Source organism: Pteropus medius, unplaced genomic scaffold (genome assembly GCF_902729225.1).
Source record: "Pteropus medius unplaced genomic scaffold, Ma_sr-lr_union100, whole genome shotgun sequence".
NCBI classification, from domain to species: domain Eukaryota; kingdom Metazoa; phylum Chordata; class Mammalia; order Chiroptera; family Pteropodidae; genus Pteropus; species Pteropus medius.
Genome location: NW_024344240.1, coordinates 23,044,954 through 23,070,010, shown reverse-complemented (window position 1 = coordinate 23,070,010; position 25,057 = coordinate 23,044,954). Strand labels below are relative to the sequence as shown.

The following is a 25,057-nucleotide window of genomic DNA, read 5'->3' as shown; positions in this document are numbered from 1 at the left end:
TTTATAGAGTCTTTCCCATTTGAAAATACTACTTACCAATCCACATGTTTTGAATTGCTTTTCTAATAGCGATAAGTATGTATTTATCCCTATACTCTTAACTTACCTCTTGTTATGAATAGCACAATTTACAAGATTGTTGCCAGCATTCCGGACATATAATCTGTGGCCATAGAACAAGACAAAGTTAACTAAATTATATGGATTTGAATCAGAGACTGCAGCCTCTTTGGAACTGTGCTCTACCTAGCTAAACAGTTATTTTTTTTTGCCAGGGGCGAGCCAAAGACATGGTATGGTGTGCCATCTCATGCTGCAGAACAGCTGGAGGAGGTGATGAGGGAGCTGGCCCCTGAGTTATTTGAATCCCAGCCTGATCTTCTACATCAGTTAGTCACCATCATGAACCCCAATGTGCTAATGGAACATGGTGTGCCTGTGAGTCTTTTTGTGTCTCTCTTCAGTATTTTTAATTTAAAATTATTTTAGCTTTTGATTAGGTAGAGTCATAATATATGCTTTGTTTTGTAGCTGGAAGTAAAGATCATGTCGTCTTCTAGCTCAATTAGAGTATACACTGAAGGGAACAACATTTGTTTAAAAAAGGTGTTCTAAAGTATAAATCATACTTTATGAATAGCTGTATATTAAAATAGCTTTCGGTTTTCAGTAAACCATTATCTCCTGGTTTTAACAAAAGTCTTATATACTTTATTATCCCTGTTTAACCAGAGTTTAAATATTTTAGGTGGTAGTTCTAGTATATGTACTACCAAACCGAGCACTAGGATGTAGTTCTAATAACTAAAACTTTTCTTTTTAGAATCATATTTCATATAAAGATTTCATAGCTTTTTTTATGTGAGACGATGAAGTAAACATATATGAATACCTTTTCTACTTTTCAACTTAGTTTTGCAAATGGTTATTTAAGCTACTAACACCTGATAAAGTGTAAATTTAGTAAGTTTGTTACATGTAGTACATTACTAATGATATTATTTTGTCTTTAAAGAATGAATTTATACTAGAATCTGGGACTTTTCAAAAGACATCATATTATCATAAAACAAAGTGAGGTACAGGAAAACTGATTTTTGTGATATCTCCCTATTATATATAAACTAAGCAATTAATTAGTTTCCAAAAAATTATCTAAGAGTAGGTGGAAGTTCCTTCCAGCCTTTACCTCTATTTATAACACAATAACAAAAGGAATTAAAATTCTCTTAATAAAAATTTTATCAAGTTGGCAACCTAGTAGCTCAGTGAGAGTAACATTTTCTCTGAGAATTTTTTTTTGGCTGCTGATTCTAGTCATGAATTATTATACCTTGTTATCAGTGACTATTTTGAGAAGATGGAGTTCCGACTGTTTCTTAAATCTAACATTCTGGTGTGTGTAGGTTAATGCTTTATTGTTTTAAATTTTAGAAAATGTTTCTGAAACTGACTGATAAAATCTGTCTTCCTTTTTTGTTGTTTTTTTGTTTATTTGTTTTGTATCACTGTTCCCGATTTGCATTTAGGTGTACAGGACCAATCAGTGTGCTGGCGAGTTTGTTGTGACATTTCCTCGTGCCTATCATTCTGGATTTAATCAGGGCTACAACTTCGCTGAAGCTGTGAACTTCTGTACTGCTGACTGGGTCTGTTCTATAGCAAGTAGCTGTTGTACGTCTACTAACATCCCTGGGAAATGACTCTTAGTTGCCATATTTCCTTAGCTGGGGAGGATAGGGTTCAAGAATATTTCTGTAGACACTGGAGTGGCTGTGGTAATTTAGAAAGTTCACTTAGAGTTTCTATTATAGTTTTTATTTGGAAGATTTCATAGTTCTTATTCATTCATGATTTTCCCCATTCTGATAGAATTTTAAATGATTAGTTGATATTTTTTGAATTTTTTTCCCCTGAGAGAATATGGTTTCTCTTATTTTTGCTTTCTCTGAGCACTTTGGATTTCATAAAGATAAAACCAAATCTTTTCAAGAATTATTTCTGCCATATTTCCAAATATCTAGGTTGGTGATTTTTATTTTAAAATATCCCTTTTTTATTCCCTTCTGTTGGACAGTTGGGTGATTTTATACAATTAGGTGATTTTATTCTTCCTGTCATTTCATGTTTTCTATATTTCCTTTTTAACAAATTTATTTTAAAGAGCAACTAATATGGAGATCTCCATGGCTATACATCTGTGTAAATGATAATGCCAGTGATTGCTGTTTTGCTTTTGTATGAGGTAGTTATCAAAAAATGGTTAAAATTGTGTTAGTTGCGAAAGGTCTGCAAATATATAATCCTTTTCCTTTAAGCCTTAAATTTTCTCTTAGTGATTTTTTTTTTTGTCACCTGAACATTTTGGGGGATATTTTTAAGTAATATTGGATCTTATGTTTTCTGTAGGCACCTTAATTTATTAAATTTTATAATTAACCATTTTTGTTTCCTTACCTAATAAATGAAATAATAAAATGAACAATCTTATTCGATCTAGTAATTTTAAACTTCTTTCTTATTAGGCTTAGGACAGTAAGAAAAAGACTAAACTTAGGATGTTGCCTTGTGCTTGTGCTCTGTTTTTAAAAATTCAGCTAACATTTATTAAGTGTTTATGACTTACTTGCTCTTTGGCTATGTGTAGAGTGGGAAATGGAGATGATTAAGAGATGAGTTAGAGATGGTTTCTACCTTTATTGTGTTCCATATTATTGATATTTGACCTTAGGCACTTTTTTTTCCATTTATATTTATTTATTTTATTTTTATTTTTCAATTACAGTTGACCAGTATTATTTTATATTAGTTTCAGGTGTGTAGCATAGTGGTTAGACATTTATATAATTTACTAAGTAATCTTACTATTAAGTCTAGTACTCACCTGGCACCAATACATCCTTGCACAGCTTTTTAAATTTCACTGGGTCTAAGATTTTTACTTGGTATGTAAAGATACTAAGATTCACTTAACCTCAAACATGTGAAATGATATATGTGAAGTCCTTTGGTGTTCTTTAGAAGAATGGTGTGATAATATATGAAAAATTATAGCAGCTTTACATCTGGACTAAAATGATGGTACTAACTTTTATAAGCCACAATAGGTAATCAACTCTATTTTATGTGGTTTCCTTACATATCGTAATAATTAGGGACTACAAATCCCACAGTTTTGTTTTTCTCTTTCTTGCCCATGTGTTAAGGCTATATGAGAAATGTTGGAAGAGTTGATAAGAATATAATATATAAGAATTAAGAAATAAAAAAGCTATATGTCATTAATAGGACAAATATTTGCTAACCATGGGTTCAATGTATATATTTTCTTGGGAAAGGTTGTTTCTTTGGAAGAGTACGGAAATACTGCTTGATTCAGAGATAGTCTCATACTCTTGAACTGTGATTCCTTTCTGAAAATGGAGGTGAATTCTGGAAGGTTCTTAAAGGTCCATTTTCTTATGTTTTCTATTTTGTATTACAGTTTTCAAATACAAACAAAAACTCCTTTTACCCACCCAAATTTTTCAACTAGAGTATAGGAAAGAAGTTGGGGAGTGTATGTGTGCGTGTGTTTAGTATAGCTAATATTATCATTTTGTTTAAGGTTTGATAGTTAAAAGAAATTTTCAGAATTTATCTTAGAGCGTATTTGTTGATTTATGAAAAGCGATTTAGGGATTTATTTCACTTAGGGAAAATTAAGTATATAATTTCATGATTTCATTTCGAATTCTCTGTAGGCCAGACTAGTTGCTTTTAAAGGAATTTCTAGATGCAGAAATCTAAATCATCTTTTGCTTTGGTCCTTATAAAAAATAAAATGTCAGCTATTGTGAATTGCTTAATTCCTTCCCTCTCTCTCTCCCTTTCTTCCTTTTCTTTTTTCACTTCTAATAACATTGTTCTTTTTGTTTTGTGGAAACGTAAATGCTGAATATGTCCACTTAACCATTTATAGCCTAAATTTTTTTTCTTTTTTCTATAAGGGTAGCCTTATGTTATGCTAAACTAAAAGAGTTTGCTACCTCATTTATGTATACCAAGGAACTTGTACTTTTTGATGTACATAATGAGCAGAAAACAGCAGCTTATGCCAGAAGCTTAGTGTGTAAAAATTATGTGAATCTTCTGTGGGAAGGCTTTTGAGATTTCTGCTGGGCTATAGAGTTTTAATATTTACCGTTACCTCTTATGTTCAAATGGAGTTTGTTATTCTGTCGTCTTTGTAATAAAAGTGAGGATCTGGAGGGTAAATAGTGGTTCTTTTATGGAATATGCTATAAAGCAAGTAATTTAATTTGAGAATCTTGTCGTTTTCAGTTGCCCATTGGACGTCAGTGTGTCAACCATTACCGACGGTTAAGGCGCCATTGTGTCTTTTCACATGAAGAACTCATTTTCAAAATGGCAGCAGATCCAGAATGCTTAGATGTGGGGCTGGCTGCCATGGTATGCAAAGAATTGACTCTCATGACTGAAGAAGAGACACGATTAAGGGAGTCTGTTGTACAAATGGTGAGTTTACTGAGCACATTTTCTATGTTTGATATTGCTTAAGGAATATAAAAAATGGAACTTATGAAAGAATTAATTTTCATCTTCGATCCCTTTGGAAGTTGAACACAAAAATTACTAGTTTGGAAAAGGTTTCTTATATTTATACTTGCCATTTGGGTTTATTCAAGTTGAAAAAGTTTTAAGAATATCGATATCGTCATTGCTAAGATTTTATAAAATGGAATCCTATCTGATAGAATTTCTTAGGTATATATTTATTTTTAAAAAATCTTACATATAATATTTCTTTAAATGAGAAAGTTTAAATTCTTTTTTTCTGAACTTTGTAATTGACTGAAAGTTATATTTCTGGTGATTGCAGACTTTCACAGTGAATTAATCTTTTTTTTCCCCCTTCTAAGTAATTTAATGAATAGGAAGGACTTGAATAACCAAGAGTTAAGATTTTGGATGTTGCGAATACACTCAACATTTAACACACTGAAAAGGGAAATATGTAGAAAATCTTTGTCTTCAGCCTACTTTCTCTATTTAGACATTCTGTTTCTATTTTTTAAACGGTTTTCTTGAGATATAATTGACATACAATAAACAGTACATTTATTGTATATAATTTAATGTTTGACTATGTATATATCCATGAAACCTTTGTCACAATCAAGATAATGAACATATCACCTTCAGAAGTTTTCTTATGCCCCTTTGTGATCCTTCCCTCTTGTCCCATCCCACCCATCTCTCATCCCTTCCAGGAAAACACTAATACATACTGTTTGGTTTGCCTTTTTAGAAAGTGTTTTATCTGAATCAAATTATATAATTTATACTTTTTTGCCCGGTTTCTTTCATTTAGCATAATTACTTGGAGATTCATCCATGTTGTTTCGTATATTCATAGTTCATTCCTTTTTATTGCCAAGTAGAGTTACATTGAATGGACATAACACAGTTTATCCATTTTTGAATGGACATATCACAGTTTATCCATTTACTTGTGAATGGACATTGTAATTGTTTCCAAACTTTGACTGTTATGATTTAGTTTAACTGCTCCGAACATTTCTGTATAATATTTTATATCAATATATACTTTCATTTTTCTTGAGTAAATATTAGTCATGGAATGTCTGGGTTATATGGTATGTGTATGTTTAATTTTTTTTTGTAAAATCTGCCAAACTGTATTCTAGAGTGGTTGTACCATTTTAAATTTTCACCAGCAGTGTATGAGAGTTCTACTTGTTCTACATTCTCACTGACATTTGTATGGTTCGTTTTTTTAACTTTAGATAGTCCAATAGGTTTGTAGTGGTATTTCATTGAAGTTTTAATTTTAATGACTCATATTGAGTGCCTTCTAGTGTGCTTATTTGCTATCTGTGTATCTGGTAGAAGATTCTGTTCAAATCTTTTACCCAGCTCTTAAAAATTGGGTGGTTTTCTTATTACTAAATTTTGAGAGTTCTTTATATATTCTGAATATAAATTTTTTATCAGATATGTGATTCACAAGTATTTTCAGTTTGTGGCTTGTCTTTTCCATTTCTTAACAGTATCTTTTTGAAGAGCAGAAGTTCTTAATTTTCATGAAATTCAGTTATCAATTTTTTTTTTTATGGCTCCTGTTTTTGGTTACATTTAAGAAATCTTTGTTTAATCCAAGATCACAAAGATTTTCTCTTATATTTTCCAGAAGTTTTATAGTTTTAGCTCTCATGTTTAGGTATATGACCTTTTTCAAGGTAATTTTTGTATGTGGCGTGAGGTGTAAATCAAAAGTTTATTGTCTTGTATCATATGTTACTTATAATTTCAAGTCCACTTAGGAGAATACTAACCAAGAATTTAATAACCAAGAATAATTGATAGGTTGAGAAGATACTTTATTTTTGACATATCCCAAATGGTAGACTATAATAGGAGCCTGTTTTTCTCTAAAATCAGAATTTTCTTGAAAACATTTTCAATTAGGAAAATTTGTATTATCACAAAATTAGTTTCTGTGTATTTTAAAACAATTTGTTTTAAATAATGGGCTGTGTGTGCATTAAGTTAGATTTAAAATGTCTTAAGAGAATGAATATAGGTTTAAGCTTAGGAGAAATATAGTAGACTAGTGATTTGCATCTGGAAAGTAAAACCAATCTAGTTTCACTGCTCTTATGGGCATAATTGGCAAGGGATGAGAGGGAATCTATATAAATATAAACTAGACACATTAGAAATGATATAAGTAGTATTATTACAAAATATTTAAAGCTGGTTATTTTTAAGAATTTAAGTTGACTTAGAAATAAGAATTTTTTGCTAAATGGTAAGATTTCCTTTTCTAATTGTTTGGCTGACCTGTGACAGCAACAAGAAAGAACAAGATATAAGTGAATCTTTTAAAAAATTTTACTTTTTAGGATATATGAATATATCACTGGGGAGTTATTATTTTCACTTTGTATCTATATTCTCAAGTCTTGCTTTTATTACATATTTGTTTATTTGTTAACTTTTTGTATTTTGTTTTTAATAAGACTTAATTTTTTTACATTTGTTTAAGGTTCAGAGCAAAATGAAGTGAAGGTACAGAGATTTTCCACATATCTCCTGCCCCTGCACATGCATAGTCTACATTATCAACATCCCCTACCAGAACAGAACATTTGTTACAATTGATGTACTTTCATTTGACATATCATAATCATCCAAAGTTCATATTACGGCTTGCTTTTGGTGTTGTACTTTCTCTGGGTTTGGATGAATATGTAACGATATATATCTGTCATTATGGTATCATACAGAGTATTTTCACTTCCCCAGAATCCTTTTGAGTTCCACCTATTTGTCCCCCCTGCCCACCACCAGATATTCCTCACCTCCAAAACCCTAACAAACACTAATCTTTTTACTGTGTTTACAGTTTTGCCTTTTCCAGAATGACATATAGTTGAAAAAGTGCAGTATGCACCGTTTTTAGATTGCCTTCTTTCACTTAGTAATATGCATTTAAGAGTCCTCCATGTCTTTATGTGGCTCAATAGCCCATTTCTTTTTGGCACTGAATGATATTCCACTGTCTGGATGTACCACACTTTATTTATCCATTTACCTACTGAAGGACATCTTGGTTGCTTCCAAGTTTTGGCGATTATAAATAAAGCTGTCATAAATATCTGTGTGCAGGGTTTTTTTTGTGTGTGTGTGTGGACAAAATTTTTCAGCTCTTTTGGATAAATACCAAGGATCGCAATTGATTGCTGGATCGTATGGTAAGAGTATGTTTAGTTTTGTAAGAAACCGCCAAACTATCTTCCAAAATGTCGATAACATTTTGCATTTCTACTAGCAATGATAGACATTTCTGTTGCTCTACATCTTTACTAGCATTTGGTGTTCTTAGTGTTTTGGATTTTTGCCATTCTAATAGGTATGTAGTGGTATCTCATTTATGTTTTAATTTGCCTTTCCCTGATGACATATGATGTTGAGCATCTTTTCATTTGCTTATTTGCCATCAGTATGTCTTCTTTAGTGAGATGCCTGTTAGGTCTTTGGCCCAGTGTTGAATCAGGTTGTTTTATTAATGTCGAATTTTAAGAGTTCTTTGTATGTTTCAAATAGCAGTCCTATTTCAGATGTTTCTTTTGCAGATATTTTCTCCCGGTCTGTGGCTTTTTTTCTCCTATTCTCTTGACATTGATTTTTGCAAAGCAGAAGTTTTTAATTATAATGAATGAAGTCTAGCTTATCAATTGTTTCTTTTATGGGTTGTGCCTTATGGCCATAACTAAGGTTATCTAGGTTTTCTCCTATGTTATCTTCTAGGAATTTTATAGTTTTGCCTTTTACGTTTAGTTCTGTCATGCATTTTAAGTTGATTTTTGTGAAGGTTGTAAGGTCTGTGTCTAGATTCATTTTGTTGTACGTGGATATCGAGTTGTCCAGCACCATTTGTTGAAAAAAGACTTCTTCATTGTTTTGCCTTTGCTCCTTTATGAATGATCGGTTCATTATATTTACATGGGTCTCTGTTGCATTCCATTGATTGGTTTGTCTATTTTTTTGTCAATACTGCACTGCTTTGATTACTACTGTAGCTTTATTGTAAGTCTTGAAGTCAGATAGTGTCAGTCCTCTGACTTTGTTCTTCTTCAGTACTCAGTTGGTTATTAGTCTTTTGCCTTTTTATGTGGCTTCAGGATCAGTTTGTCGATATCTATAAAATAACTTGCTGGGATTTTGACTGGGATTGCATTGAATATATAGGTTAAGTTGGGGCAAATTGACATCTTGACAATATTGAGTCTTTCTGTCCATAAATATGGAATATCTCTTCATTAAGTGTTCTTTGATTTTGTTTATCAGAGTTTTGTAGTTTTGTAGTTTTTCTCCTTGTACAGTTTTTCTCCTTGTTAAGATACCTAAATATTTCATTTTGCGGGGTGCTAATGTAAATGGTAATGTGTTTTTAATTTCAAATTTCCCTTGTTTATTATGGTATATAAGAAAGAGATTGACTTTTGTATATTAACTTTGTATCCTGCAACCTTGCTATAATTGCATGTAGAGGGTTTTTGTTGATTCTTACAGATTTTCTACATAGAAGGTCTTGTCATCTGTGAGCAAAGATGGTTTTGTTTCTTCCTTCCCAGTTTGTATACCTTTTATTTCCTTTTCTTGTTTTAACGCATTAGCTAGGATTTCTAGTACAGTGATGAAAAAGAATGGTAGGAGGGGACATTCCTTCCTTTTACTTGACTTAGAGGGAAAGTTTCTCCCATTAAGTGTGATATTTACTATAGGTGTTTGTAGATATTCTTTATTAAGTTAAAGAAATTCCTCTCTATTTCTAGTTAGTCGAGAGGTTTTTTTCAAGGATAGATGTTGGATTTTGTCAGGCTTTTTTTTTTTTTTTTTGCATCTCTTGATACGATCATGCGATTTTTCCTCTTTAGACTATTGATGTAATAGATTATGTTGATTTCCAAATGTTGGACCAGCCTGTATACCTGGGATGAATCCCATTTGGTCATGGCATATAATTCTTTTTATAAATTTTTGGGTTCAGTTTGCTTATATTTTGTTGAGGATTTTTGCATCTAATGTTCCATGAGAGATATTGATCTATAGTTTCCTTTTCTTATAAATGCCTTTGTCTGGTTTTGGTATTAAGATAATGCTGGCCTCAGAATGAGTTAAGTATTTCTTTTGCTTCTATCTTCTGAAAAAGATTGTAGAGAATTGATATAATTTCTTTCCTAAATATTTGGTGGAATTCAGTAGGAAACTCCTGGGTCTGGTGCTTTCTGTTTGGAAGGCTATTATTGACTCAGTTTTTTTAATAGACATAGACCTATTCAAATTATCTGTTTCTTCTCATTTGAATTTTGACAGCTCGGGTCTTTCGAAGGATTGGTCCATTTCATCTCTTTGGTATGCCATTTGTGCACATAGCATTTATAATATTTCTTTATTATCTTTTTGAATGTCCATGGGATCTGTAGTGATCTCCCCTCTTTCATTTCTCTTCTTAGTGATTTTTGTCCTCTTTCTTTTTTTGCTTAGTTAGCCTGGCTAGGGTCTTATTGATTTTATTGAATTTTTCAAAGAACTAGCTTTTGGTTTTATTGATTTTTTTTCTCTATCGAGTTCCTATTTTCAGTTTTATTGATTTTTGTTGCTCTAATTATAATTTCTTTTTTTTATATTATTTTTTCTTATTCTGCTTATTTTGGATTTAATTTGCTCTTCTTTTTCCAAGTTCCCTAAAGTTGAAACTTAGTTTATTTATTTCATTTATGTTTATTTAAAATGGAATTTTTTTTCCCATTTCCTATAATCTTTCTTTTGAAGTTAGAAATTAAAGTACCATTGGTAGAAACTTACACAGTAAGTTTCTGTAGTCTAGTCTCATTCTTCAGATTATATTGGTCATTAATGGAGCATTATTTTTCTTTTTCTATAAAAATTTGATTATTACGTATCCTCTTAGTCTTATTTATGATTCTGTGATAAATTTCTCTGGACTCTTTCCCTTTAAACTTACATTCTTCTTGTGCCCTTGTTTCCAGACAGTTATCTCTGCCCTTTCTTTGCATTGTGCACTAGTACTTCTCATCTTGAAAAAAATTTTCATTTTATCTTTTCCTGAAAAGCTTCATGAGTGGGTGTTCTGTAGACAGTGCCCTCATTTCCTCTTTATCCCCTCATCTTCACTGTCATCCTGAAACTTGAAGTGTGCTATTTTTTACAAAAGTTTATTCTTAAAACTGTCCTACAGTCTCCAGCACTTTATTCTAGCTATAGGTTGCAGCAGATGTTATGGCACGAAATCCAGATGTTAAAACAGGCACAAGGAACCACTCACTTTTTGCCAGATTTCTTAATCCCACCTGTGGCCTTCCCAGCAGCCTTTACTTTTAACTCCTTGAGTTTCTTCTGCTCCTCTTTTTGCTTCTCTTTGAATGCCTTATCTTCTTAGTCCATCTCCTTGGCCTGCTTCTTGTGCTGCTTCTTGCCACCTTCACGGCTAGATGTGGTGTCTGCCGCCCCTTCCCCAGATCCTGCCCTCTTCAGTCTTTGGTAACACTCACCAGTCACTCCAGGTTATCATTTTCTTCACTTTCCTGAACTGCCAGTGTTTGTAGGGTGCAGCCTTTCACCTTTTGTTGTTTTTCTTTTGTGCTACTTTTCAAAGAATTCTAAGCCATTCTTAGGATTTTAATTTACTTACTGGTATTGCGGTTTCATTTCTTAACCTCGATGTTTCCTGCTCTTTTATGCAAACACAGGAATTATTGCCATTTTGAGAGAGACTGTATGTCCATTCACCCTTTTGTAGTCTGCGTCTCCATGTGATTACTGAATATTTCTATTTAGATTTTTGTCATCTCAGTTTCAGCATCTAAAATAGAATATCATCTCCTCTCCTTCAACCTTTTTATAAGCCACTTTTCTAATTGCCTATCTCAGTAAGTGCCAAGATCATTACATAAAAACCTAATGTGATCCTTGACTCATCCATCTCCTTCATAGTCATCTGTTATTTGGTTTTAAGTTTTTTTGTTATTTTGACAATGTCTCTCATCGCTTTCTTTATTGCTACCATTCTGTTACATTCCTTAATTTTCTCACCTGGTTTATTTCAGATAGCCTTTTAATTTGTATCTCTGACTTTTCCCCTCCTCCATTCCTTTCTGATAATTTCTGATTTTTCAAAGTTCATTCTCAGTAACTTGAGCTATATAATATGTTAGAAAGCGTTGTAAGGAAAAATTGTTCTGTGATAAAGTTTGGAAAATAGTGGGTTAAGAAAAAACAAATGGGATTCTTTACTGTGAAACTTCTCTGATCCTTTGATATGCTGGTGTTCATTGCTAATCTCTAAATTAGGAATGATTTAATACATACCATTTTCTCAAAAAGAATATATTTCTTTATTTTTTTGCAGACTCTTCAGGGACTAGTGGTCCTTGGAGTACACTTTGGAAATGGTATAAAATTTCTTGAAGCAGTAAGGACTTTCTTAGTTGATGTATTAGTATCTTCTGTTTTCTAGCTCTTCTGAAGCTGTGTAAAGTCTTAGAATCTAAGAAATACCTGCAATGCATTTTGGAATCGTTTCTGCATAAAAATAATTTTTAAAGAAAATATTAAATGCTAATGAGAAAATGGAAAGATATGAGAATATAATGAGGAAACATCTAGATTAAACCAATATAAAAAACAAAATGTATGTCGAAAGAACTGGATTGTGCCTGCCAGTGAGTAAATGATCAGGTTCACATCTTAAGTGAAAAAAATTTGTTCTTAATGGAATTAGGTATATAAGTACCTTGCTCAAGTAAGTAGAACCTGTAAAGGACGTACTTGTATATTAACTGGGAGTCTTTGTAAAATGCCACTTCAGATGATCTTATTTTCTTAAACTGGCAACTGCATTTGATTAACTTTCTTTTTGATGCCTTGCTGAAGTATATTTTGATTTGCATAGTTTTAAGTAATTTTATACTTCTTTGATCTTGTATATGTTCGTGCATATTAGTGTTATTTTCATTGTTATTACTAATGTATCTGGTTCAAGGGTGTATCATCCTTGTGGACAAGAATTTTTTTTCTTCTTTTAAAGATAGATAACACTAAGTAAAACAAATACATGGCTTCATGAATTATTTTATGGTAAACTGTCCAAGAAATAGAACTTTGTCAGCCACCCCAAAAGTATCTCCCAGTTACAACTTCCCTGACTATTTTGACCTTTGTAGTAATAACTTCCTTACATTTTAAAAATAGTTTTATCAGTCAAATGCGCATTCTTAGACAAAGGTTTAGTCTTGCCCATTTGAAAAAAAATAGTATTGATTATTTTTAGAAAGTATTTTGATCATGTGCCATTGTACCTCCCATGTTTATGTCTTAAGTCAGAGATTTACCTGTAGGGAAAAAATATGTAATACGTTCTTTGTTGCTTGAAAGACTAGAAAGACTTGATCTAATGACATAAATTGTATTTCAGGGTGTCCTTATGTCAGAAGAAGAAGTTTTTGAACTTGTTCCTGATGATGAGCGACAATGTTCAGCATGCAGAACCACATGTTTTCTCTCTGCTCTCACATGCTCCTGTAATCCTGAGCGGCTTGTGTGTCTCTACCATCCAACTGATCTCTGCCCCTGCCCCATGCAGAAGAAATGTCTTAGGTATCCAGAAGTTTCTTGTAAAAAAACTTTTATTACATTCTTTTAAAATCAAGTGTTAATGTTGCTCTTCGTAATTCCTTTTTCTGTGTCTGGGGTGGTAACTTCTTATCTCTCTGCCTCCCTACTTGAGAACCAGTTCTTTAAAGTTAGCCTTAAACTTGGCAACTAAAATTCGTTTATCAGTTGATTTCGTACATTCCTTGTCTGTCTCTCTCTGTTGAAACTCTTGGACTTCTTCGATTTTCTCTTTATGTGTACCAAGACCCCATTCTTCTGGCTATCGTACTTTTCTTAAGCAGATTGTACTTAAAATTTAATTTATGTTAAAGTCGTTAGTTTTTGAAGTTTTCTCCATTTTTTTGTTGTTCATTTTTTTAGATATCGCTACCCATTAGAGGACCTCCCTTCTCTGCTATTTGGTGTGAAAGTCAGGGCACAATCCTATGACACCTGGGTCAGTCGTGTTACAGAAGCATTATCTGCAAACCTCAACCACAAGAAAGGTTAAGTTTCCTCCTTTTGTTTGCATACACTGAAATTGTTGTCACTTTGAAAAAGGCCTTGTTTTAATGTGTTTTCCTCCATTAAGCAAAAATATTAGGCTTCATATGAGATTTGAGGCTAATGGTTTGGTTGATTATAGTCTTAATTTTCTATTTGAGAATCTTTTTTTAAGTGAAAAAGTTGGTATAAAATGGGACAGATAACTAACTTATAGTAGATATATATTTGGGGAGCTATTGTTATCAATGGACTAACATTTAAAGGCTTATTGAAAAAGAGAAATTGCCTTACCTGAGAGACATTGTTTATAAGGATTAGGAATAAGCACCTAGTCATAAGTTTTTACTGCATTGGTGAGATTTTCACAGCTGTGGCATATTTTTGCTAATAAGTTGGTAACTCACTTAAGAGAGGTTGCTGAAGATTTTTAAGTGACTTTTTGTGTCTGTGGTCATAGTATACGGCTTTTGATTTATTTTTACAGATTTGATTGAATTACGAGTAATGCTGGAAGATGCAGAGGATAGGAAATACCCAGAGAATGATCTCTTTAGAAAACTCAGGGATGCTGTAAAAGAAGCTGAAACCTGTGCTTCTGTGGCTCAGCTGCTTCTGAGCAAAAAGCAGAAACACAGGTAAGATTAAGAAGAGTTGAATTCTTCAGTGTTTTCCTGTTTTTGTTTTTGTTTTTTTCCCAGAGTAAAAGCCAAAATTTTAACTGGATCGAGAGGCTCTACATTATCTTTGACCTCTTGTGGTCTCCCCACCTTCAAATGCCCTAATCTTATCTCCTACTACTTCCCTTCTTTCTTGCTCTACTCTGCAACCCTCTTCTTAATGTTCATACACACCAGGGGCATTCCTGCTTAGGGCCTTCATACTTGTTCTTACTCTGCTTGGAGTTCTCTTCCTCTGATATCCCAATGGCTTGTTTCCTCACTTCTTTCAAGTTTTTTTTCAGATGTCACATTCTTGTAGGGGCCTTCTCCGACAACCCTTTATAAAATTGCAACTTTCTTATTCTTTTCTGCTTTGTTTTTCTCCTAGCCCTTTTGATATATTAATTTATTTATTTTATTTATTGTCTACTTTTCTCATTCCCAACCCTACTAGAATGTATCCTAAACTAGAATGTCAGGCATTTTTATTCTTTTTTGCATTGCTGTATTTCTTGTTCTTAGAACAGTGCCTGGAACATTGTAGGTGTTGAGTAAATGTTTGTAAATAAAGATATAATATAGGCAGAAGGCAGGTGGAAGCAAAGAGTAACCTTGATGGATGCAGGGAAGCTGTTATTAAGGAGCATAGATGAATGCACCCTTGATTTAATGTAATTTCTCTGTGTTACATTTTCTTTGATTTTTCATATTCATTTCAACAAGTTTCTGTAGCTGAATGGCTTTTTCTGTAGCAATTCAGGTTGGGTTTTAAATTACTTTGTGCATTCTTTATCTACCATTTAATTAGAAAGCCTTTTTTAGAGATATTGTTCAGCGAATCTTCACCTGTCCTTGGATCACTGACTCCCTTAGAAAATCTGGTGAAAGCTTAGGGACCAGAAAAATGCACATATAAAAAAAGTTGTTTTTTTTTGTTGTTTAGAAAAATATACATACAACAAAATTTTGAATCAGTTGCAGAGGGTTTATTGTCTCCTTACCCAGATTAAGTGCCCTTGTTCCTCATCTTAAGCTTGTTGAGACAGAGGATTCTGTTTTATCAATGAACTTAAATATTTTACTGTGAGGCATTTATTGAATGTTTAAAATATTTAATACTTGTAAGATTAGAAGAACTGTAACTTGGAGAATTGAATCTTTAGTCATTAACTAAAGAGCTAAAAACCTAATTTGGAAGTGATCACCACTGCACATAGAATCCCTCAACCACTAGTATTCTGAGATTTCTTGGTGAGAATTAATAGAGATTTAGAAACCCCTTTGATATCAGAATGATTGTGAATTTTTCTTACTTATGTCTCAATATTATTTTACATCAGGCAGAGCCCAGATAGTGGGAGGACTCGGACCAAACTGACAGTGGAAGAATTGAAGGCCTTTGTCCAACAACTTTTTAGTCTTCCTTGTGTCATCAGCCAAGCTCGACAAGTAAAGGTGGAGTATTACATTCTTTTCTTGGATAACATTTTTTTTGTAGTATGGGTTACGGTTTTAGGTAAACAGAATAATGTGTCTAGACTAGTTTTTTATTCTATTTGTTTGTTTCTCACATAAGTGCTGCTATGTAAAGTTTTTTAATAGGCAGTAAGACTCTCTTGGTTTCATTCTTAGCCTGTAATTCTCCCTTTAAAATTCTGGAATTAAAGTTTAGAATACTTTTTTTTTTTCTATATTAATTTTAGATCAGAAGCTCCATTTAACTTAGATGTAATAGAAATGCAAGAAATTAGTTTTAAAAACCTGAATGTATCAGTGAGTTATTAGTTCATTAGATTTTAAAAATGTGGAGTTCTGAAATTGCCAGGGCCCTGATGGTTTAATGATATGTTGAATTTCAAGTATATGTCAAGTATATTAATCTGCACAGTTAGTCATCTTTTGATAGTTTGTGGTGTATTTTTGTGATTTGGCTGTGGGTAGGGTTTCTGAAATGGTTTTTATCAAGGTTATCAACTGTGTTTTTGTATTATTCTGTGTCATAAGAGCATTTTAATAGTTGACCGTATTTTCCTTACTGAGAGATTTTCTTCTCTAAACATCTATGGCACCACACTCTGGTTTGCTTATTCACAGTTCCTTCTCTTTAGTCTTTGTTGATTTTCTCTTCAGCTTGACTTGTAAGTGTTGGAGTATATTATGAATCTCAGACTCTTTTTTTACTTTTGGTCCTGATATCTTATTTGTCCAGTCACATTAAATATCACCTGTATCCATTGAGTCTCAAATCTCTAGCTCTAACTGCCTTTTTTCTTTTCTACAGACTTGAGTATCCAGTTGCTTACTTTACTTTCCCCTTTGACAGACCAAAAGGCATCTTAAAAGCCTTGTAATTAATCAAAATTCCTGATTTCTTTATTTCCCTTATACCCCACATCCAGTCTCTACACAAGTGTTAGCATTATCTCCAAAATGTATCCCAAAGTAAACCATTTGTCATCAGCTCTATTGCTTAAGCTATGCTCTAAACCACTGGAACCTGTCCTTTAGATTACTGCAATAGCCTTTTAACTGGTCTCCCTTCTACTCTTGTCCCTGACAGTATATTTTCATTTAGTAGCCAGAGTGAGCATGTAAAATGTAAATCAAAGCATATCACTTCCACGTGGTTAGAAATCCTCCAGTGGTTTCCCAAAGCCATTAGAATGAAATCCAAACTCATAATCTACAAGGCACTATGTAATCTGACCTCCACTAATTCTTAAACTTCATTTGTCCGTCATCCACTTCGGACCAAAACACCAAGCCCATTTCTGTTTAAAAGCTTTTGCAGTATTATTTGCTCTGTTTAAACTACTATTTTTTTCACTCTTCATAAAGTTCCCATATTTACCTTCTCATTTTTGTTTCAGTTCATCTGTCTTCTAAACTGTTTCAAAATAATATGCCCCCGGACATTTTCATTGTGTTGCCCTATCTTATTTTCATAGCACTTAAACTGACTGACATGTATTCAGTGTTTGGCCACTTATATTGAAATATATATTCCTTGAAGACAAATTGTGCATGTTTTGTTTAGTGTTGTGGATCTGACAACACTGATCTAGAACAGTGCCTGCATCTAAGTCAGCAGTCAATAAATATTTTTTAAATAATCATTTTTTAAAAGTAGGACTATGTAAGAAATTATAGAGAAGCATATTTATGCCCTTAGTATCCTGTCTGTTTGGTGCTATGATAGTGAGATTATGAGATGGTCTAGAATTTGATAGTTTTGCCTATCAAAACTGTTCTGTTGCCTGTCAAATAAGTCTATTACATACTCATATTGTATCTCTTAAATTTACTATTTTTTTTTATTCTTTTGACCTTTTTAGAATCTGCTGGATGACGTGGAAGAGTTTCATGAACGTGCTCAAGAGGCCATGACAGATGAAACCCCAGATTCTTCTAAACTCCAGATGTTAATAGACCTGGGCTCTAGTCTCTATGTGGAGTTACCTGAATTAGCCCGACTAAAACAAGAACTACAGCAGGCTCGATGGTTGGATGAAGTAAGACTGACTCTGTCAGATCCACAACAAGTCACTTTGGATGTTATGAAGAAATTGATAGACTCCGGGGTAGGGTTGGCACCCCACCATGCTGTGGAGAAAGCAATGGCTGAACTACAAGAGCTCCTTACAGTCTCTGAGCGATGGGAAGAAAAGGCTAAGGTCTGCCTACAGGCAAGGTGAAGACATTAATTGGTGACTGTTGCTTCTTAAATAACTAAGTCAGGGAGTAGAACCCAAGGAGGAACATAAGGGTCTATTTCATTAAATATTTAGTTAAATGTTTTCTGCCTTCCCTGACCAATCACTAAGTTATCAAATGAATCTGCTTATAGACAGTTTCAAATATTGTTTGCATAGTATATGCAGAGTACTTTGTTAGGTATTTAAGTGATACAAAGTAGTATTTTGTTTAGAGCCTTGCATTACTCATATTATAGTTAGGAAGTAAGAAATGTAAAGCTCATTACAATATGTTATTAACAGAGTACAGAAAAGTGCAGTAGGAATTCAGAAGAGGAGAGATCATTGTTAGCTTGGATGGTCAAAAGAGAAGCTTGAGAGAAAAGTACAAACTTATGTAGAGCCTTGAAGAATAAGTAGAGTTGAGTAGAAGGAGAGATAAGAGAAATGTCATAAGCTTAATTTTAGGAATAACTAAAGTTAAATATACTTTATTGGAGTGGAAGATTTATGCAGGAAAGAAGTGAGATAGAAGAATCAGGTATGAGAATGTTAAGCTGCTGCATTAGCATTGACACCCATTGGATTTGTGAGATTTAAGTAATTCATTGTATTTGACTGTATGTCAACTAATTTGACTGTAATGTTCTTTATTAGTCTTTTTTCAGCAGCTGAGATTAATATTTATGCGAGGATGGGGAAACTAGAATGCTTAGAGATCACATAATTATTAAACAACAGCTCAAATTTAAAGCCTTTTCCACTTTATTACAAAATCTCTATGTACTTAAGTACATTGCCAGCCACTTATTTTGAATGGGTTTGGTAGGAAAAGTCTTAGATGATTTAATTAACATAGTTTTGCTCCCCTAAGAAAATGCTCTGTAGATATTGGATATTCTGCTTTCCAGATGCTGTGGAGAATACATACTATATTTATTCAGAGTTTTTCATCTCCAGAACATTCAGATTACTCTGTGTCTTAAGGTTCATGACCATTCTAGGAGGTGGGAGCATATTAAATAGGAAAAACTAATTTTGGAATGCAAAACTGTGATTTGGTATATTAGATGCAGTTGATTATAGTTTGCTGAATGAAATTTTGTTGGTAGTAATATTTGAAAACTTTTTTCCCCCTATTTTCTTATATTTAATTAGCCACCAAATATTGCTGATTTTTGTCTCCAAAATGTCTTTCATATCTATCTTCTTCAATTTTACTGACACTGACCTAGTTATAGTAGTCTTATATTTTCTCTTGATCTTTACAATTAATAAGTATTTACAGAGTACCTACTACATGCCAGGCACTAATTCTGAGTTCTTCGGAGACAGTGTGGGAAAAGACACACAAAGTCCCTGCTCTAAAATAGAGCCAACATTCCAGTGGGGAGAGACAAGTGAAGGAATGAATGAATTGGAGACATTTAGTGTCTGAATTTCAACTAACTTCTTGGCTCCATTTACCATCTTCATACTGATTAATTCTAAATTTTCAACTATAACAGACTTTTTTGTAGATACCATCTGCCTGTTAGATAATTCCATTGGATGTCCTATCAGTACCTCAAATTCCCGTATTCACATTGGACCCATTAACTTCTTTCCATATTCTCTTCCTTTGTTCCTCTTTTTTTTGAATTATACCCTCTTTCACTCATTTGAACAAGCTAGTACTTTAGAAATTAACTTTGATCCCTGCCTTCCCTTGTGTTACCCTCAAACTCAGTTAACTACCAAGTCATACTGATTATATTTCCTTAATGTTTCTCACTTTCATTCTTTTTCTCTGGACTGCTATCATATCTGGCCTGGATCACAGCAACAGCTTCTGTCTATGATCTCACCCCTTTCTAATCCACTGCCCACACTGAAATAGTATTTTTTTAAATATAGGTGTGACTATTTGACTCCCTTGCTTAAAGCCCTTTTCTGTTTCTCATTCCCTATATGGTGAAGTTCAGATACCTTAACCTGATTATAAGGTCAGCTATAGTCTAGCCCCTTGCTTAAATATCTAGCCTTATCCCTTGTCATTCTTTCTCTTGGATTTTATGTTCCAAACATAGTGATCCCCTTTCTCCACTGCCACCGATTCCTCAAACACGCCATGTTCTTTCTTGTCTCTGGACTTTTGCACCTTTTGTTCTCCTGTGGAACAGTCTTCCTCTCTGCCCATTCCCTGTGGTGCAACTCTACCACCCCTTCCCTTCCCCTTCATCTGGCCCCAGTGTTGCTGTCTAACTCCTATTCTGAAAGGATAAGAAAGCTTAGAGGTCACTTCTGGAAATCCTTCCTTCACCTGCCAAGTCAGTTAAGTCCTCCTAGTATACATCCTGATAGCATCTTTACTCTTCTGTATCATTGCACTTAATAGTGCTTCATAACTCCTTATTAATAATCTCTTTTCCCACAAGATTAAAAAATTTCATGAAGACTTCTGTTACTCTTGTGCATTAATAGACTCCAGGACCTAGCACAGTACCTAGCACATAGTAGGATTCATGGATGATGACAGAGCTTTCCCCATCCTTGGTAACTTCCTGTTGGTTACATAGAAAAATTCAAGGCCTCTTAATCTGTTTGCATCTTTCTTTCTTGCTAAATCCCCCTACTTCTTGCTCTTACTTTCTCCCCTCCACTCTTCACACCATCCCTCATCTTAAGCTGGACTACGAACTCATTTTTAAATGTTTTTGTTCATTATATTCTTGTTTTTTTTCCCACTTTAACCTTTCACTCTGCAAAATCACACTTCTTTAAGGCCTAGCTCAGAGCCCTTGTCAGTCAGGATTAATCACTGCCTCCAATAGTAGTGAGCCTATAGTAATTTGTTCTCAGTTCCCAGTACAGTTTTTATTTTGTATTCTGATTGGTTCAGGATAAAGGTCCATGTTAATTCACATTTGTATAAGTAGGTGTTAATGAGTGTAGTTGAATTAAATGTACATGATCAGTATTAGTGGATTTCTAGACTGTTGCTTTCTACATTGCTGTCTAATACGCATTTCTTGATAATTTCATATATTGTGGAGAACTAAAGTAGAGGCAATTTAGTGTTGTGAAATAAGCATGGGATCTGAGACATCAGTATTTCAGGTGTGCCATTTACTACATTAAATGACGGGAAAATAATTGATCTTAAAAGTTATCTGTAAAATGGAAATAAAGATAATAACTATTTTGCCTCCCTTATAAGGACTGAGTAAGAATTAAATGTGATCATGAGTGTGAAAGTTCTCTACACATTCTAAAATGTTATGTAAATGTTGGTAGCAGTTTGGCTTTTCCTCATGCATCTGCCCTATTTTTGTGTTTTTTTTTTTTTAGACCACGGCACAGCGTGGCAAGTTTAGAAAGCATTGTGAATGAAGCTAAGAACATTCCAGCCTTTCTGCCCAATGTGTTGTCCCTGAAAGAGGCCTTACAAAAGGCCCGGGAATGGACAACCAAAGTGGAAGCTATTCAGGTAAAGAGCCTATTGAATTACCCTACTATTCAGATAATGCTGTTTCACAGATAAATCCTTTAAGCTTTTAATTTTTTAGAATAGAATAACCATAATAAAATAATTGCAGTACTTAAAATTGACTTGTTCTTCCATCTGATTTTATAATTCAAAATAAATATTACCTATTTAAACATTATTTCTATGACAGAATTAGCTATTTATTTAACTCTTAGCAGTAGAGAGTTTATACTTTCTTATATGTGAATCTTTTGTCATGTGCACAAGTTACTTTTTAAACCAGAGGCAGAAAAAGAAAATGAAATTAACATTTACTAAATACCACAATATTCATGGTATTATTCTAGTTAGGAGTAGAAATGTAAGGGAAGGATATAAAGATAGGACCTTGGCCCTCAAAATAGCACATTCTCTAGTTGGAGAGACATATATATTTGCAATTCAAAACAATAAAATAAGTGCTAGATACAGATGAAAATATACTTGAATACATTTTTTCTGAGTTATAAAAACCATTAAGCAACATTTACAGTATTCAGTGTATAAATTCTCTTTATTATAGAATATACTAAAAAAAAAACAAGGAAATTGACTCTCTTCTACCGAACTCTGCTCTACTAAGAAAGAACATATTCTAGATGTCAAGTTCTAATGACTTCTTTTTTACTTCCTTTTCAGTTGACTTTTTCTGGGACCCGCTTAGCTGCCACTCTAAATTATCTCAGTTTTTATCTGGACAGCTCTTCTGTTTGTTTTATCTTTGAACTATTTCAGGCAGTTAGTTGTCCTCAAAATGTCTGATAATCCTTAGTTGCCTGTTTATGATTGAAGGACTAAATCTGCAAGTATAGGTAGCTGTCATGTGATTTGAAGGACTTTCTCTACCTTTCTATGGAAGGACTAACTTGTAGGCTCTAAGTAAGTGGATAGCTTCTGTTCACAGGCAAACTCTTTAGGATACATAGCTTGGGAGTAGTCTCTGTCTAGACTTATTCAGAAGGTGTTCCATAGTTAAGTGGCTATAGTTGGGTATAAGAGGGAGTAGTAGTAAATATGGTTATTTCATGATTTTATTTGTATCTGAGATTTCTTTTCTCTTTTAACTAGCTGTCTATTCTTATTCTAACACCATAGTGATTTAATTATACCATCATAGTGTTTTAGGGCTAAAACCTTATTACTCTTGTTAAAAGTTTCTTGCCTGTTTATTTTTCCACATGTTTCAGTATGACTTTTAAAATGAATTTGTAGACAAATGACTCAGTTAATACATGGGGAATAACCTTTTAATGGAATGTCAGTATTTAATGTATAATACTGTACTTTTCCTTCATAGCCTCTGAATAACAGTGAATGTTACAGAGATATATATAGTGTCTTATAGGCATGCTTATGTGTTTTGTCTGCTAGGAAATTCATCCAGTCTATCACTCAATTATTATCTACAGGCTGCCAGCCCACTTCAGGTGTTCTTGCCAAGACCCTGGAATGGATTCTTTGTTAACCCTTTCACCTCCTGTAATGATTAAATTATTGAATAAATTTAAAGCAGTATATAAGTTCTAAAAACAATAATGACTTCATTACATGGAAATGTTGAAACGTTGTGACTTACAAGGAAAGTATTCATTCTCTGTGTTTGCATAACAAAATGGAAGTGGTTATCAAAACTAAAATATTGCTTTGTAGTTGAAAAAATTGTGAAAAGATTTTTAAACAGGCAAAAGAGAATACTGGATCTCTTTTCATTGGAATATACTGGATGTCATCTAGTGGACTCTCCACAATTATCTGATTCTAGGAGTGTATACCTTAGATTTCTTTTGATGAAGATATTTTACAACTCTGTCAATTATTAAAAAATGATAGTAATATAAATGAATTATATCTGTAGACAGGCAATTAAATTTGTCTTTGGATTCAGAACAGTTGATTTCCACACTGTAGAAAAGATAATTGCATTGTTATATGACATTAAACATGTTTCCATCTATTAGCAAATTCCTTTCCTAATTCCTAATTGCATATATATATGTGTGTGTGTGTATGTGTGTGTGTGTGTTTATAGATTGTCCTTTGAACTATTTTTTATATCTTACTGGCCCCTTCATTAATTAATAAAATTAAGATCTTTGACAACATGAATTTACACAGACTTTTTAAAATTAAATGTTTCGGGGTGACATTGGTTAATAATGTAAGTTTCAAGTGTACATTTCTATAATACATTATCTGTATATTGCATTTACACAACTTTAAAAAGGACATTGGTAGCTCTATTCAAGAGATAAAATTAGGTTTAAAGAATAATATTTAATTTAAAAAAATTTCAACTCTTTGTAAGGTCTTCTGACAATAATTGCCAGATTCCATAAGAGAATGCAAATTGTGTGAGAATATACTTTTGTTTTTCAGAGTGGTAGCAACTATGCTTACTTGGAGCAGTTGGAGAGCTTATCTGCAAAGGGGCGCCCCATCCCTGTGCGTCTTGATGCATTGCCCCAAGTAGAATCACAGGTAGCAGCAGCGCGGGCATGGAGAGAACGGACTGGACGGACCTTTCTTAAGAAGAATTCTAGCCATACATTGTTACAGGTAAATAGTAGTTTACATCAGAAGTTGATAACTTAACACCTATGGGTAGTAATATTATTAGTGAGATTTGTTTTCATTTTATCTGGTCATGGTTATACAAGTGATTCCTATTAGGTAATAATAACAAATGTTGAACAGAAATCTGGAGCTTTAGGCCAGCTTATTTCCAGTTCATCTTGTGCTGTGTCCAGAAAAAGCAACCAGCCTGGATCTTGTCTTTATTGTTAATGGACTCCGTCGCTGACTGATCTTATTTCTCAGAAGCACAAATTTAAATACTCATTACCTTTTTCATCTTGAGCATTTAAACGTAGTTAAGAGCATAGGTTTTGTAATAAGATAGTTTCATGTTTGAGGACTGCCTCCCTAATTACTAACCCTGTGTCCTTGGGCAAATTGTTTTCTTTCTAAGCCTCAGTTTCATTTGTTTGTAAAATACAGATAATACAGATAATAGAGGGTGGTTGTGAGAATCAAATTAGATAATGTGTATAAAGTCCTTAAGAAAGTGCCTGTGACCTGGTGAGTAGACAATAAATGGTTCCTTTTATTATTTTTAGTTTTAAGACTTTTTTTTTTTAAACCAGAGCTCAATATTTGATTTTATTTTTGTAGGTGCTAAGTCCCCGGACTGACATTGGTATATATGGAAGTGGCAAAAACAGAAGGAAAAAAGTAAAAGAACTAATAGAAAAAGAAAAAGAAAAGGATCTGGACTTTGAACCTCTGAGTGATCTAGAGGACGGATTGGAGGAAACCAGAGATACAGCCATGGTGGTAAGAAATTACATAATGCATCTTGAGTTTGCATGGTGAATACAAAATTCTGTGAAGGTATTAGCAGATTCACTGTTTCCATGTTCTTAACTGTTTTTGTTGTATACTTTCCTTATCTTTGGCTTTATGATTACATATATTGCACATAT

General features: G+C 33.2%; 1 protein-coding gene across 1 annotated transcript in view; it reads left to right on the top strand.

Annotated features, from left to right (window-relative positions):
- The window catches only part of KDM5A (lysine demethylase 5A), a 75,760-nt gene that overhangs the window by 27,179 nt on the left and 23,524 nt on the right, over positions 1-25,057 (top strand). Inside the window, exons 12-22 of the mRNA XM_039869173.1 lie at positions 276-438; positions 1,530-1,649; positions 4,324-4,518; positions 13,028-13,209; positions 13,588-13,712; positions 14,198-14,348; positions 15,713-15,827; positions 17,708-18,063; positions 21,398-21,536; positions 23,952-24,131; positions 24,747-24,908. Of these exons, the coding sequence (XP_039725107.1) occupies positions 276-438; positions 1,530-1,649; positions 4,324-4,518; positions 13,028-13,209; positions 13,588-13,712; positions 14,198-14,348; positions 15,713-15,827; positions 17,708-18,063; positions 21,398-21,536; positions 23,952-24,131; positions 24,747-24,908 (1,888 nt within the window). The remainder of the gene's footprint in view (positions 1-275; positions 439-1,529; positions 1,650-4,323; positions 4,519-13,027; positions 13,210-13,587; positions 13,713-14,197; positions 14,349-15,712; positions 15,828-17,707; positions 18,064-21,397; positions 21,537-23,951; positions 24,132-24,746; positions 24,909-25,057) is intronic.